Raw genomic sequence first — 16,993 nt, 5'->3', positions numbered from 1 at the left:
CTAACTAACAGCAATTATAATGAACCTGCATTCGATAGTTGTCAACAGCTAATGATCCATTTAGTTAGAATAAAAGCGGAAGCATCTGTTAACTTACTGTAAAATATAACTTCTGTTGACAATGGCTGATAGACAAGTAGGAAATTTAACACGTGTAACTCATTATGAAAGAACAAATGCATTTTCAGAGATGGAGGACAGCCTCTAAATATGCAAGCAGAATGTTCATAGTGTAGAATGTTACTGGCATCCTTAAAATGGGTTAAGGTCCAAAATAGGTTTAATTATTTAAATAGAAAAATAAAATTGGGACTATTGTAAATCAGTAGCATGAAACCTGTATTTGTAATAACAAACACTGTTGGCATAAAGAAACAGTAAGAATCACAAAGCAAGTTCCTAGAGATGGAAGTCACAAGAATATGCCAATTATATTTCACAACCACTGGTATGAATGATAATAAAATGTTTTACTAACTAAATTACCCCATTTTAATCCTCACTCTTTGTACATTTACAGGCAAAATGTACACTTTGTAGAGGGACATTGCATTCAATGGACAATTGCCCTCATGGCTTTAAAAATGTCTGTTTTTGAGAAAGCTAGAGCTGTTGTTATGGAATCTATAGTTTTGGATTTTTCTGTGTATTTTGGTGTGGAACCACTGTCAGCTAGCATCTGTGGAAATGACCTCTGGTTGACTGGATATTGGAACATTTAAGGTACAGAATGTACCAAGGGTTGATCCCTTAAACACTGTATACATGAGATATTTAAAGGTCACAGATCTGTTCAAGGGTAAGTGTGAACATCAGCCCACGGTGAGCAGTGGTTACTTGGATTAGTTTGATGTCGGCTTGGCAGCATATGATTGCCAACTCTGTGTAGCTGATGTGCTGTGGTTAGCTCTCTAATGGGGCTCAGAGAGGCCTCTGAGCAGTCATGAATCCTGGCTGCTGAGGGAATGGGGCCTCAGGGAGCTATTTGAAGCTTGGATCATACCAAAGATTTGATGCTGGCATACAACTTTGCGAATCCAGTGGGACATAGTCTTCAGTGATGAGATTGAGCAGCTGCTTGAGCAATCACTGGGGAATTTTAAGTTTTAATCCTGTTGACTGACAACTGCGTTCAGGCCAATGAAGAGCCAATAAGGCCTCCTACAAGAGTAGGAGCTGTTGTTGAGGAAATCTGGAGGCTAGATCCTTAAAGAGAGGAGCTAAGTTGTTCATCAAGAAGAATTCGGGTAGCTAGCAGAGGAGATTTCTTCTAGTTGTCTCTACTATTAAATGTGCAAATGGATTTGCATTCTACTGGGTGCAAATGCACCTGTTAATTCATATTTACATCATGTTGATTCCAGATGTTAGAGTATAAGATAGAAATATTGAGCTTGCCTTATTGGTATATTTATGCTAAGATTTCTTCTGTTGTTTAGAATTGTAAAATTGTGTGACTTCATTCTCATAGCAAGTAAGTGGGATTCTGATTTTTGTCTACTTTACAACAAAGTTACTGGTTCTTATTGGGATTGTAACTAAATTTGAGCATCTCTCTGGGGCTAAATCAAAATTTGGTCATTTAATCAGACATGGTCACATAATTCACTCGAGGAGAAGAATCTGGAAAGCATTAATTGTAGAGTTTGATGTTACATATAGAATTAGTGAAATAGACTAAGTGCATACTCTAAATATTTGTACTCTGCGTTGATAAGATCAGTGGCATGTTAGAGCAACGCAGCAAGTTTGCACTGATATTTCTATAACCATACCATAGCTTTATTAAAGTAGTAAATATTTTGTTTGCATTATCATCTTCTGTGCAAATAGCAGTGCTTGTCATTAGTGGTTAATTACCTATGGCTGGATGTGTGTGTAGCTGTGGAAGAGTGATGAGACGTGGACGATGGTTGGCTTGCAGAAAATGAAGTTTCCGTTTCATGTCGTCTCACGTGTTCAGGAGCTGGGACATTTTTTGAAATGTACTGTACATGGATGAAAGAAAAAGAAACTTCAGAGTCAAGTAATAAGGCTCACATCCATCAAGAATTAGATATAATTAGTTTTACAATTAATTGGGTAAGAAAACTATGGTAAATATTCACATGGGAAATGATGAAAAGCAAATGATGGCAATTACTCAAAACAACATTTTTAACAGATTTTGACAAAGTTGATATGTTTCAAATTCCTCTTGGAGATTTTTTAGTGTATTTCATTGAAACTCAAAGTATTTCCAAGAAGTCTAATAATTTTTAAAGAAGAATGTCTAACCTGTTATGGGTGGTTAAGATTTAAGAAATCAAGTACACAAAGGATTTTGGCACAGCATTCAGTCACAGGAATACACTTTAGAAGGAAACCATTTTGCCTAATCCACCATGACAGCCTACATGTAGTCCAACACATTGTGAATATTTCATCACAAGAATGAATCCTATCCACTCTTCACAATTATCAGGCATTCCAAAAGGGTAAATCACAAAAATATGGATGAGAAGGGAGATTGGATTCCATTGGGTTAATAAATTGACACATGTAAGTCGAGTAATCTTGCCTTCTACTTCACTGGCCATAACAATCAGATATTCAAAATTATCATTTAGCTCTAAGGTGATTACAGCTGTTGACCTGAGTTGCCTGATTTTCTATTGACTGCACATTGCAGATTTTTATTTAACCAAATAATAACTTCAGTCTGACGAAACACCCTACAACAGCAATAGAAACTGTGTAACAATTCTTTTGTGTTTGCACAAATCCTAGATGCTAATTTTTCATAATTCTGAAATGCTTTGTTAGTCTCAAAAACTAATAAATGTTTTCAGGGCTCATCGACTTCATTGGACCACCTAAGCCTTTTCTCAAATGTGACTTTGAACCTGCTATTGCTATATTACATCACTGTTGAGATGGGTTTCTGTAAGTTTAGGTGTAGGGTGGATCACAGAGCACTTGACTTGAGTAGATTGAGACTGATATTGTCATGGTTGGGTAACGCACATTCAAAATCGCTTTGCATCAATACAATATTATCATGCTAGCCTAATGGTAGACTCAATACATTGTTGTGGCCTTACCTATTCAATTTGTTGCCAATTTGCAATGAACCGAGTCCCAGTATGGTTCAGTACCAAATGTGGTAATGCATTTCACAACTATGCTGTTACAAGCACCCTGAGAAGTGTTTTGATGAAAAGCATTTTAACCAAAGTAATTGTGAAACAATAAATTAAATAATTACCAAATAATGTCTTCTAATAAACTACTTTTAGGACAACTGTTTATAAAATAGAAGCACATACATCAACCATTTGAATATCTTCCGGGAGAGGACCAGGATGGTTGGGTCCATTGGCAAGGTTTCGGTTTTGATGGTCTACACAAAGGTTTTGTCTCAAATGGCTGTGCATTTTCTTTCTTTGTTTTCTAAAGAATACAATAACTAGAGTAAGTTCAAAACAGGTTATTTAGAGTAACTTCAAAAAGCCGCAACATATTAGCGCTCAAAAATGTAAATTATTGAATTGTATGCAATTTTAAAATAAAGAATCAAATTAACTTAACTTGCAACAAACCACAAGCTAATTTAAATGGTCATAAGAAACTTTACATTATAGCAACTGAAAGATTTAAAATCTTACTTTGTTTTACAATATGCCACTACACACACAATTCCAACGACAAGAAGAGCAACACAAATGCCAGTAATGGTCAAGACTCTCTTTTGATACAGTTCCTCAGCTTCTGGAAACAGAAACACAGGTACAACAGGGTTAAATGCCTATTTCAGACTTAGACACAAGCATCACTTAAGCTACTGCAGTCACAAGTTTCACATAAAATGCCTACAGCATTCCTAATATTACATCTGTATCAAAGATATTTGCAAATACAATAACAGCTGAGTGTACAAAATAGCAACAAAAAGAAGTTAACTACAATTAATACACAGCAAATAAAATTACTATTAACACCAACCCCACCAACATATGAAGGGCAGATTCATAAATAAAACTTTAAACAAACCAAACTTCATCTAAAAAGCTAAAAACTTAAAACAGTGTGGTAAAATTAAAGTGACAGGATGTGAAGGTAAAGCTTCAGAGAATTTAAGTTAAGGAGGAATTGCTAATCTGAATGATGTTTTCATTTTGATTAAACATTCTAATTTTGAAATTCACTTTAAGCTATCGGAAAAACAGTTGAAACATCTTTTCTACAACCTCGTCATTATGGAGATTGAACATTGACAGTAGGCAGATTTAAGTAAACACTGTTTATATGTGTGGCAATCACAGTAATGAGAATATAAAGAAATAAAAAGACAATGGAAAAATGGGAGACATGGAAGTGTTTTAGAAGAAATATTTGGTAACAGTTGGAAGTGGTGAAGGAAGAATTGGGGAAGTCAAAGACTTGGCAATAGCATGGTCGGAAGAAGAAAATGGGAATATTGGGGGAAGAAGCAGACTAGGAAGGGATGCCCAACACTAAAAAATGGTGACCTGACAAGACATGGGAGTTGGAATATATTTTGTGATCAATAACTAGAAAGTCTACAGCACTCATTTTGTTGAGGGTGAGAGAAATGAACAGGCCTATGTATTATTAATACTTCTTTATTAACCTTTTTGAGCTTAAGATTAGGGAACTGCAGTGACAACACTGCTATCATATTTATCATGTGCATGACTAAGGATGAAACAAAGTATACAATCCTGTCATAATAGCTGAAAACTAGTGGAAAATCTTATCAAGGATGAAAATAAACTTATTGCAAGTTTACTTTCACAGAAAGTGAGTTTTGGTACAAGTTTATGAAACAGTTTTAAATTCCACTCAGTAAATAAACTTCATTTGCTTTAGCTTGCATGTTTTGTTGATTTTCTTAGCTCAGTCCATCTCTAGTTTTTAGCTGTGTTCCATAAAAATTGTTTATATTAGCTGCAACTTCAGCAAAAACATTACGACCCGCAACCTCGCTTGATTTACTATTAAATCAACTTTATTATAAACCACGTTTGGAGTTCAAAGAATAGGTCTCCTAATCTAAATACCAGCTTCACTTATTGAAAAGCTAACAGATGACACAAGCTTACATACATCTGGAGCTAACATGAAATTTATAGGTCAAACATTTAAGCAGTAGTTTCATGCTGTCTATTTACAACAGTTATAAATCTGGCAAGAGTTCTCCTGGGCCAGCTGTAGCTCATCTCTAGTCAAAAAGAGTCCTGCTATAGAAAAGCTTTGCTTATCTGTAGCTCAATGTCATCATTAGGTACTGGACTCCTTTATTTTGGTAATGGATGGATTAGTACAATTAGACAGCTGCAGTGAGATCATCCCTTCAAAGCAAAAGTAGTTGCTAGAAATCCAAGGCAGCCTTTTACATTTGCAGATTAAAATGAATGGTTGTCCATACCCATAAATTCAAATCCAAGATGCTCTGCCAATGCAGAAAGTTGACAAAAAAGAAAGAAAAAGGAGAACAGTTTCAGAGAAAAATATTTAAAACATACCAAAATTATACATGTTATGTGGTTAGCTCAAACTTTGGTATAGAAACATGGCAGATGTAACATTAGCATATAACATAGTGCTCAGGGAAGTGTTTCCATCTCGGACAATGGGCACTACCATTACAGGCAAACGTTTCACACATGCAAAACAAGACAGGAATGGGTGGAATGCAGTTGGTTACAAACAATTGTTTCCTATTTTCCAAGGCTAAGGAAAAATATTATGAAAGTCATAGGTAATTATTTAGGAGTCAAATGACAGTTATCATTAATGATTTTATCAAGTTTAGTTCAGAGGTGGCATTAAGTCTGTGTTTTTGCATAGACTAATGTGCATTAAAAGAGGGCTGAAAATCCTACTACCAGTTGAACCTAGATATTTTTTGAATGTGTTTTTGATTTTATTCATGAATAATAAGCCTGATATACTATAATTGGCAATAAATGTGTTGTGATATGAAAGACCAACAACATTGGTGAAAAGAAATATCTTCTCATCCATAAAATATTTTATCACTGGACTTTTTATTGTTTCTTTTTTTGTCAATTTTCTCCCCTCCCTCTTTTCCTTAAGACATTGCTATCTGAAGATACAATTCTGAAGATCTTAATTGCCCTGCAGTACCCAAACCAAATGCCTACTATTTATGTCTGCGACTTGAAAGCGATTATAGGCAGGAAATAATGCGAGTGGCACTGAACTTGATCCTGTCCTTATCTAATGTTCAGTCACTCAACAGCAGCAAAGATCAGCAGTCTGATCCAATTGCACTTTCTTTGCCTCAATGAAAAGAGGTTCAATTGTGGCATCACATCCATTGATTGACTTAGGTCAGTTGGAATAGCACAGACTTAAGAACATTCTTTACAATGTCCTGACCTCCATGATTCAGTTTAATGTCCATTAAATTCTCTGAGCTATCTAATTAGGGAATCCAAAGATGATTGTTCAAAGATAAATCACTATTTATAATAAAAGATTTTCTCGGAATTAGTCTGTAAAATTATTAGCTAGTATAGTATAATGCTGAAACCACAGGAGTGGGTTAAGAATATTACAAGATTTTAGCACAATAGCTTTATTGATAACTAAAAAAAAAACAAAAGCTGTGTGTGTAAATTTCATAAAGTTTCCCCATTCATCAGCTTAACTTTTGGCAGACAATCCACAGAAATATTGAATGTTTCATTACATGTCCAGGAGAAACTTGATAGAAATTTACCTAATTTCAAATAAAATTAATTTTAAACTCTATGAAATTACCATACAAAATAATGGATAGCAAAGTATGAATTGAAGACTATGGTTAAGGTTTACAAACTCTTCAGTCTTTATTCCCATGTTCTTGTTACACACACTGCAGTGTCAATATGTTTATATATTGAATAACCTTAAAACATCTGAATATCAGAATTATTCCACACCTGATGTGATATCACTGGAGGCATAATGGCTCATGGACAGGCATTCACAGTCAAAAGAAAACTGTACTATTAAGCAAATCTTCGTAAATTAAATGAGAGAAGCAGGGCTACAAAATTGAAATGTGAAAGGAATGCATGTCTTTGTTCAGTTCTTTTTTTCTAAGTTTATGAAAGGAAATAAGTTTAACAATAAAATTATTGTATAACAGCAATTGAATAATCCCTAAATCTGTATTCTTAATCACAGAATTTTTTTGGCCCAGTAAGAGGCCATAGGACCCATCGTGCCCGCACTGCCTTTTCACTTGAGTATCATCAGCTAGTGCCTATCTTCCACTTTTTGCCATTCCTTTGAACAAAGTCTTCTGAATTCGTATTGTTCAATACACAAGCTACCAACCACATACAGCTAATTGTGGCTAATTATATTTTTGATCAGTAAATGAAACCGGTAATAGACTGATGACCCAGGTATTCTGCTTTCCAGAGTCAGACCCTTCGGAATTCCTGATGTACTGACGTTGTGAGGCTTGTGCAGACAGTTTAAATTTCTGAATGGCAATTTCCCAGCTCTGTGGGATACTCTAATTTGGAGTTAGAATAGGACATTTGTGTCAGATCTGACTTATTTACCTGGATAATTATCCCGGAAAAGTTGGACAGATTAAAACCTCATCTAACCCTCTTAGCCGTATAAGTGACTCCCCCTGCGCCCACCCATCCCCAACTCCTTACCATCCAATTCTCTTCCCATGGCACTCCCTTCCACCCACAAACCCCTCTTGATGCCCCGATTTTCCCTTGATCCTCTAACCTCCCACAAATCTCCAACACCACAACTCCCTAACTGAATACGATCTGATCCAACCTCAAAGCCAATTCTCAGCCAAGCCTCCCCCAACCCTGGCAGTACCCTGCTTCACCCTCTCAACCCTTCACTATTCTACCATACAATCCAACCTGACCCAATCTCACCAATCTTCCCACTGCCTTCGTTTCTCAGACACCCCACCATTTTACTCACTCACACCTATACCCATGCATTTTTACACTAACGCACTAAGAAATTCTGGGATATTTAATTTTTCCAGAATACTGCAGCTAGCATTTAAAAACAAAGGGCATGGCTTCTGCCCAGATTCTCTCCATGCATCCCTCTAAGAGTCCCTGCTTTAACTGAATTTGGAAGGATCCCATTAGAAAATAGGCCAGAAAAATCAAAGAACAGTGAATAGATGGTTTTTTGATAGTTCAGCATTGGATAAAAAGATTCCAATGCTGACCAGAAGACTGGGCCATTTTTGTATGTATGCATTCCTCAAAACTCATATTTGCTGTGTGAATATGAGTTGTGTGTATTCCAAGTTTTATTAACATTTGCTGGTAAAATGGTGAGAGAAAATACACTATGTATATTGGTTTTAATTCATCTCTGTTTACTTCCTGGGTTAATTTTTCTTATAACATGGGTGAAAACTCTGCTCATCAACACCATGGAAACACAAGCAGTATTGCACAGGGTGAGAAGTTAACATCATGTTCAGCAGAGAACACACCAGTCAGTACAACAGGTCAGTCTGAGACCCATTCGGAATTTACCCTCAGATCGATGGACTGAGGACATCAGACAATCTCTGAGATCCAGGTAGGAGAAACGGAGACATTTGACAGGGTGCCAAGTGATGAATGGAAATGGTCTTTGGGACTGATGATGAGTGAAGAAGAGCAGGCATGTTTTTCAGGTTCAGATAAAAAAAAATGAAAGGAGCTCTTGAAATATTGCTAATTAATCTATCTGTGACACCAAAAATATGGTGCCCACAAATTCAACAATGGGAATAATGAAGTGTAGATTATCTGACTGTTTTAATTTGCAGTATTCTGTTATGGTTTGCTTTATTTCAATGTCTCAACAATATATCAACTTTGACTGCTATATACTGCTTTTGTGAAATCTTTAAAACTTTCAAAACAAAATCTTGAACTTATGTAGTGTTTTGCATGAAATTTGGCTTTTCAAAATACTTTACAGCCAATTTTGAAATATAATTGTAGTTGTAATGTAGGAAATACAAAAAACTAATTTGTGCACAGCAAGCTCCCACAAACAGCAAAATGATCATGACCAGATAAGTTGACTTAGGAAGTTAGTTAAGGGGAAAAGGGAAAAGATCCCTACTTATCTTTAAAACAGTGCTAAAAACTGGAGTATCAATCTAGATTTTGGTTGTTAGGCATTTAAATAGGGCTTGATACACAAACTTTTAACTAGATATAAGAATGTTGCCAAGTGAATGTCTGATGGCCTTTTAGGGACATAAGATTGTAAATGGAACCAGTCTTTAGAGTGTGATAGAATGAAAATTTAAGTTGGAACTGGTGAGATAAATGGGGCGAAGGGGAAACAATTGAGCAACTTGACTCCAGAGAAACTCATATCCTTTTCACTGCTTCAACAAGTAAATGGTGGGAGGGTGGAGGCCTTAATAGATAATAGACAATAGGTGCAGGAGTATGCCATTCAGCCCTTTGAGCCAGCAGCACCATTCATTATGATCATGGCTGATCATCCACAATCAGTATCTTGTTCCGGTGTTATACCCATAACCCTTAATTCCACAATCTTTAAGAGCTCTATCCATCTCTTTCTTGAAAATATCCAGGTTCTTGGCCTCCACTGCCTTCTGGGGCAGAGAATTCCATATATCCACCACTCTCTGGGTGAAGAAGTCTCTCAACTCTGTTCTAAATGGCCTACCCCCTTATTTTTAAACTGTTTCCACTGGTTCTGGACTCACCCATCAGCGGAAACATGCTTCCTGCCTCCAGAGGGTCCAATCCTTTAATAATCTTATACGTCTCAATCAGATCCCCTCTCATCTTTCTAAATTCAAGTGTATACAAGTACAGTCGCTCCAATCTTTCAACATATGATAATCCCGCCATTCCGGGAATTGACCTCGTGAACCTACGCTGCACTCCCTTAATAGCCAGAATGTCCTTTCTCAAATTTGGAGACCAAAACTGCACACAATACTCCAGGTGCAGTCTCACCAGGGCCCTGTACAGCTGCAGAAGGACCTCTTTGCTCCTATACTCAATTCCTCTTCTTATGAGGGCCAGCATGCCGTTAGCTTTTTTCATTGCCTGCTGTACCTGCATGCTTGCTTTCATTGACTGATGTACAAGAACACCTAGATCTCGTTGTACTTTCCCTTTACCTAACTTGACTCCATTTAGATAGTAACAACCACACATTTATCCACATTAAACTGCATCTGCCATGCATCCGTCGACTCACCTAGCCTGTCCAAGTCACCCTGTATTCTCATAACATCCTCCTCACATTTTACCTTGCCACCCAGCTTTGTGTCATCAGCAAATTTGCTAATATTATTTTTATTATCTTCATCTATATCATTAATGTATATTGTAAACAGCTGCAGTCCCAGCACCGAACCTTGTGGTACCCCACTGGTCACCGCCTGCCATTCCAAAAGGGACCCATTTATCACTACTCTTTGCTTCCTGTCAGCCAGTCAATCTTCAATCCAAGTCAATATTTTACCCCCAATACCATGTGCCCTAATTTTGCTCACTAATCTCCTATGTGGGACTTTATCAAAGGCTTTCTGAAAGTCCAGGTACACTACGTCCACTGGCTCTCCGTTGCCCATCTTCATAGTTGCATCCACAAAACATTCTAGAAGATTATTCAAGCACGATTTCCCCTTTGTATATTCATGCTGACTCTGACCTATCCTGTCACTGCTCCTCAAATGAGTCGTAATTTCATCTTTTATAATTGACTCCAGCATCTGTCCCACCACTGATGTCAGGCTAACAGATCTATAATTCCCTAGTTTCTCTCTCCATTCTTTCTTGAAAAGTGGGACAACATTAGCCACTCTCTAATCTGCAGGAACTGATCCTGAATCTGCAGAACATTGGAAAATGATCACCAATGCATCCACGATTTCTAGAGCCACTTCCTTAAGTACCCTGGGATGCAGACCATCAGGTCCCAGGGACTTATCAGCCTTCAGACCTAACAGTCTATCCAACACCATTTCCTGCCTAATATAAATTCCCTTCAGTTCATCCATTACTCTAGGTCCTTAAGCCACCATTACATCTGGGAGATTGCTTGTGTCTTCCCCAGTGAAGACAGATCCAAAGTACCTATTCAACTCTTCTGCCATTTCCTTGTTACCCATAATAAATTCACCCGTTTCTATTTTCAAGGACCCAATTTTCGTATTAACCATTTCTTTTCTTCTCCATACCTAAAAAAGCTTTAACTATCCTCCTTTATATTTTTGGCCAGTTTGCCTTTGCACCTCTTGGGCATATGACCTCCCAATGCTCATCACACAAGAGGAAACAAAACAAAACTTACCTCGGGTTTTGCTGAAAAATAACACTTTTTTAAAAAGATTTTCACCGTTCACCAGAAACTGACAGGCAATCAGAATTCAGCAGCATCTTTCAGGAAAATTCTCAAAAATGCCAATGAGAAGGGAAAACAATGTTTGTATTGTATCAGGGGAGTGCTGATTAATTGGCAAATGGATTCTGACTGATAGAGATGTTTCCATGCAGAATGCACCAGTTAGTGATGACTGTCATTTAAATGCCAACATTAGTTTAAGTTTTAGAGTAGGCAGACTTTCTTTTCTGATTGGTCAAGACATTGCCCCGAGTAGGTAACTAGTGAATGACTGTCACCTATTTTGTTCAGTTGAGACTTGCACAGTGCATGTTCCTTTTGTCTGAATAGAACAGGGTCTTTTGTGTTGATATATGTAAATTCCAGTATTCACTATTGAAGCACACTAAATCTGACTAGCAATCCTAAATTGTTTGTCAGCGTAATTATTTGCATACTTAGAATTATTCTGTTAATGATGCCTAATCATGTGTTGTGAGTTTTACCAATGCAGGTTAATTGGTCAGTACCTTGTTTGCTGCAAAAAGCCAAGGGACATGCTATTTGATGTGATTCACCAGAGATATACTGATTGTATTTGCTAATCAGAGTCCACATGCCAAACAATCGGCATTCTCTTTTCATAAATGTGACTTTCTCTTTACACTGATATTCTTGCAAATTGCCCTGATGAGTGCAAGATGAAAAACTTTGACAAAATACATTTTTTTTCAAAACTCAAAAACTTACCTTCTGGTCACTGGATCCCCAAAAGAGTCAACTTCAATCAGCAGACATTTGGACCCAGATGATGGTTAATTCTGATTGCCTGTCAGTTTCTGGTGAGCCGAGACATCCGCATTTAGTGCTGTGATGAGGCAAAGGTACTCACCCTCACTCAGTATTCAGCCCTTAATGAGCTAACTGATGGGTGATCAGGGGAGTTATTTCACCGGTGAGGGCAATGTGTCAGTTTTCAACTTACACTTCTCCCACACTTAGGAATGATATGGGAAATTCTATCCATACGTTAATTGGTCCCTATGGATTTTTCAAATAAAAAACAAATTAAGCAGAGACAAATCCAATATTAGAGGGGAAGAATGTATAAAAGTACACATTCATCCTTTATAACTGCACTGTTACATATTTCTGTTGAATTACTGATCAATGATCATAAGTTAAATCTGTGCATCAAGAATAGCCAGGCATTTCTAAAGGTGAAGCACAAACACTAAATTTGATGGTGTATGATTTGACAGAAATCTATCCCTATAGAAATAAAACCCAAAAACATAAAATGTGGTACTTTCATAAGCACAAGAATGATGTTCATTATCCAGCTAAATTCCTTTATATAAAAATATAAATCACTACATCCATAAAAGTGATATCCCCATTTATAAAGTATGCAATTATAAATCTCCATTCTTCCCTTCAGGTGATCCCCTGTAACAGCAACAATAGGGTGTAATTACAGTGTGCTAAGTTTATATTGGTATTTTGAATTAAGAATTTATTGTGCAATATAAAAAAAAATTTTTTCAAAGCAACAGGACTACATCTCTACTCTAATAATCCATTGCCTTCTATTCTCATTTCACCTGATGGTTACACCTGATATTGACCTCCTGTGTGCAATTTCACTGGAGATTGATTGAATGTGTTAACAATCTTAAATTTCCACACACTTTCTATAAAACATATTTCCATTATAAATGTCCAAGTCTATATTTATAATAGGAACTGCCAATGTAAACTGACTAGGCTGTAATGAAATCCTTCCCCATGGACGTGTTACACAGAAACATGGCAAGTTCGCAAAGCACCTGCTATTAAATGACCTGTGAACTACATTTTAGAACATGACTGATCAAGACTATGAAAGTACTGGGAGAAATCAGAGTGAAACTTAAACAAACAGACCCAATATATTATCAGTGTACCACCTAATTATTATTCCACTAATAAACAAGCAGCATGTAGCAATAATTTCCAGACTTTTCCTCAAAGTTCTCTTGATCAGTTAACATAAACTTGAAAAGCACAGCTTTCCTGCATATAGTTGTTGCAAGAGTACTGAAATCTGTTTCTGTAGGGATTTCAGGATATGAAATCAACAATTGGTTATAAAAAGTCAATTGCTGACATAAAATTTATAGTTAACCACACTCATGATCTTTAAATGTAACTAAACTCTACTTGCAATACAATTATGACCACTAGGTGAGCATGCCTCCCATTTCATGGAAATACAGCCTAAGGAGACCACTGAAACCAGAAGCTCCTTGCCCTAGCAAGAGGGGTGTGGGCAGGGAAGACAGTGCTGCAACTCCACTAGGAGGGTCTTGCCCTCCAAACGATGTGGCCTTTAGTTGACCATCAAAAAATTACTCTGCCTTTAACGTTCACTGCTGGTGGAACTGCCAAAGCTTCAGAGCTCCTAGCCCTCTGACTGGGTTGGCTGCATCAGAATTCAGCACACCATCCTTAAAAGGATGGAACACCTAATGGTGGTTAATTAGGAAGCTGCCCCTGGCAAAATTGCCAAAGGGTTGAGGATAACAGCACAATTCAATTCTGCTGAAGGAGGCTCAAGAGTCAATAATAGATTTTGAAGGCTAATGGGTTTGGGTCGACAGTCACTATGAGTAAGCAAGAGTGATACAGTGAAAGTTGAGGCTGATTCAGAGAAGTTCGAAGATGATTGAGGGAGGCTTGAGGGTGGCAGCTTCCAATCAATGTGTGAGTGTCCACTCATATGTCTGTGTTCACACAATGTGCTCTCTCCAATGAATCCCCAGGATGGAGTTCACCATGACAGCATGTGTAGAGACCAAAGTGTGGCTGTTGCCATGTAAATGTCCATTGATCAAAAAAGCTTTGGACAGAAGGGAGGGCCTTCTGCTGTCTTCCACAGGAAACTGTTCTCATACAGTCTGGAGGAAAACCTGAAGGGAGGTTTCACTGAATCATGGGGACAGTGAGAATAATGCTTCTGGCTCTCAAGGAATGAATGCCCACTTGGGTGACATCTACATCTTTCACCCCATGAAATAACAGCGGAGACATCAACTACCTATTCACTCATGTGTGTGATTTGCCAAGTTCTTTACATGTGTCTATCTAATTAGTCAGTCATCATGTGATCATGTGCTAGCCATTCAGTCAATGCGCAAAAGTGTCTCAGACTGGACAATACTGTCCAATGATTTCCCTCAATCGCTTCAGTTTATTTCTCCCTCAGAAAGGTTTTCTGAAATATTTCTGTATAAGACAACTTTTTGTTTAAGCTAAAATAAATACCACCACCAGGGAAAAAGTGAGAAAACTGTTGGATCGAAAGGCTGACACATTGAAGCAGTAAAATTTAAAAATTCCTTAGATTCAGAAACAGTCCCAACGGAATGGAAAATGGCAAATAGCAACCATTACTCAAGAGTGCTTTGAGAAAGTAACAAGAAAGATGGATAAAGGGGAACCTGTACTTGAATTTCCAAAATGCATCTGGTAAGGTGCCACATCAAAGGTTACTACACCAATAAGAACTTTTCCCACAAGCAGTAACACATCAGCAAAGATATGGGATTAGTTAACTAACAGGAATCACAAAGTATGGATAAAAGAGTCATTTCAGTTTGGCAGACTGTAAGTATCATAAGTATCATTACCATAGGGATCAGTGCTGGGTTGGCAACGATTTACAATCTTTATCAATGATTTAGAGGAAAAACCCGAATGTATGTCAGTGACAGTAAAGTAGGTAAGAAGGTAATTTTGAAAGAGAAGGCAAATAGACTACAAAGGGATATAAAAGGCTAAGTGAGTTGGGGAAAATTGGCAGATAGAATTTAATGTGGGAAAATGTGAACTTGTCCATTTTGGCAGGAAGAATAGAAAGACAATGTAGCATTTCAACAAAGAGTGCCTACGGAACTTCATATTAAAAAGGAATCTAGGTGCCCTGGTAGACGAATTACAAAAAGTTACTGTGCAAGTACAGCAAAAGATTAGCAGGGCAAATTAAATGTTGGTGTTTATTGCAAGGGAAATGAAATACAAATTAGGGAAACTTTACTACAGCTGTGCAAGGTCTTAATGAGACTACATCTAGAGCATTCTTTATGATTTTAGTCTCCTTACTTGCAAAGAAATACATTTATATTAGAAGCAATGCAGAGAATATTCACACAACTCAGTTTTGGGATGAAAAGATTATCCCATGAGGACAGGCTGAACACATTGGGCCTATATTATAGGAGATTAAGACAATGATTGTATTTTAACATGCAAGGTCTTGAGGAAACTTGCTAGGTTGGATACTGAGAGGATGCTTCCCATGTGCTGAGACTAGAAGTAGTTCTGACATTTTAAAAATTAGAAGTCTTCCTTTTTGTAAGGTTTGTGAAGGTTTGTAGCTCAGGTTGAGGTTTAGGCTGTAGATTTGATATCCAGATGTTTCATTACCTGGCTAGGTAACATCATCAGTGGCGACCTCCAAGTGAAGCAAAGCTGTTGTCTCCTGCTTTCTATGTTTGTGCTGGATGGGGTTCCTGGGGTTTGTGGTGATGTCATTTCCTGTTTGTTTTCTGAGGGGTTGATAGAAAGCCTGGCACTCCAACCACAACGCCATAAACAAACACATAGATCTAGAGACCATCTATCAACCCCTCAGAAAACAAACAGGAAATTACATCACCATAAACCCCAGGAACCCCATCCAGGACAAACATATAAATAGAAAGCAGGAGATAACAGCTTTGCTTCCCTTGGAGGTCGCCACTGATGATGTTACCTAGCCAGGTAACGAAACATCTGGATATCAAACCTACAGCTCAGCGAGCAAACCTACACCCTAGAAGTCTTCATTCTAAGACAGAGAAGAACAGAAATTATTTTGCCACACAGAGCTGTTAGTCTATGCTATTCTCTTCCCCAGAAAATTGTGGAGGTTGGGTCATTGAATTTATTCATGGCTGAGTAAAAGAGACTTTTGAGAGACAAGGAAATCAAGTGGGATGGTGAGGAGATAGGAGAGTGAAGTTGAAAGCACAGTCAGATTAGCCATGGCCACATTGAATGGTGGAGCAGAGACTCAAAAAGGCCAGTGGTCTACTCCTACTTCCAAGCCCTCTGTTCCTCAGAGCAACTGAAATATTGCAAGGTCAGTGAGTTCTACCGTGTTTAGTTGAAGTGGATACTCCCTAGTATTGTGGTTAACAATTAAGTCTTAACAATAATTCATCTCTCCTGCAGAATCAAACTCAATGGTTGCAAAAGATGGTTCCTTGGCAGCTGTACTTTTAGCATCTATGGCAGACATGTACACATTTGCTGGCATTCCTGATGAAGGGCTTATGCCTGAATCTCTCCTGCTCCTCGGATGCTGTCTGATCTGCTGTGCTTTTCCAACTCGACATTTTTCAACTCTGACTCCCCAGTATCTATAGTCCTCACTCTCTCCACACCTACTGGCAGCAGAGTCAGAGTCATTTTAGTGAAGATGTTGATGCTGCTGCTCGTTTGGAATTTGTTTCAGTGTGTCATTGACAGCACACACATTGCTTTGAGAAAGCTGCATGAGAATTCCGTCCTATACCACAGTCAAAAC

General features: G+C 37.7%; 1 protein-coding gene across 2 annotated transcripts in view; it reads right to left on the bottom strand.

The window, feature by feature from the left end:
• LOC140492098 (pro-neuregulin-2, membrane-bound isoform-like) overlaps nucleotides 1-16,993 on the bottom strand; it is a 690,845-nt gene that overhangs the window by 16,656 nt on the left and 657,196 nt on the right. Inside the window, exons 6-9 of one of the 2 annotated variants that reach the window (XM_072590830.1) lie at nucleotides 5,432-5,455; nucleotides 3,648-3,750; nucleotides 3,309-3,432; nucleotides 1,861-1,988 (exon numbers count right to left, since the gene is read on the bottom strand). In XM_072590830.1, coding sequence (XP_072446931.1) covers nucleotides 1,861-1,988; nucleotides 3,309-3,432; nucleotides 3,648-3,750; nucleotides 5,432-5,455 — 379 coding nt within the window. The remainder of the gene's footprint in view (nucleotides 1-1,860; nucleotides 1,989-3,308; nucleotides 3,433-3,647; nucleotides 3,751-5,431; nucleotides 5,456-16,993) is intronic. The other variant, XM_072590831.1, reaches the window with a different exon arrangement.

Source organism: Chiloscyllium punctatum, chromosome 20 (genome assembly GCF_047496795.1).
Source record: "Chiloscyllium punctatum isolate Juve2018m chromosome 20, sChiPun1.3, whole genome shotgun sequence".
Taxonomy (NCBI): domain Eukaryota; kingdom Metazoa; phylum Chordata; class Chondrichthyes; order Orectolobiformes; family Hemiscylliidae; genus Chiloscyllium; species Chiloscyllium punctatum.
This window is presented reverse-complemented; position numbering and strand designations above follow the sequence as displayed.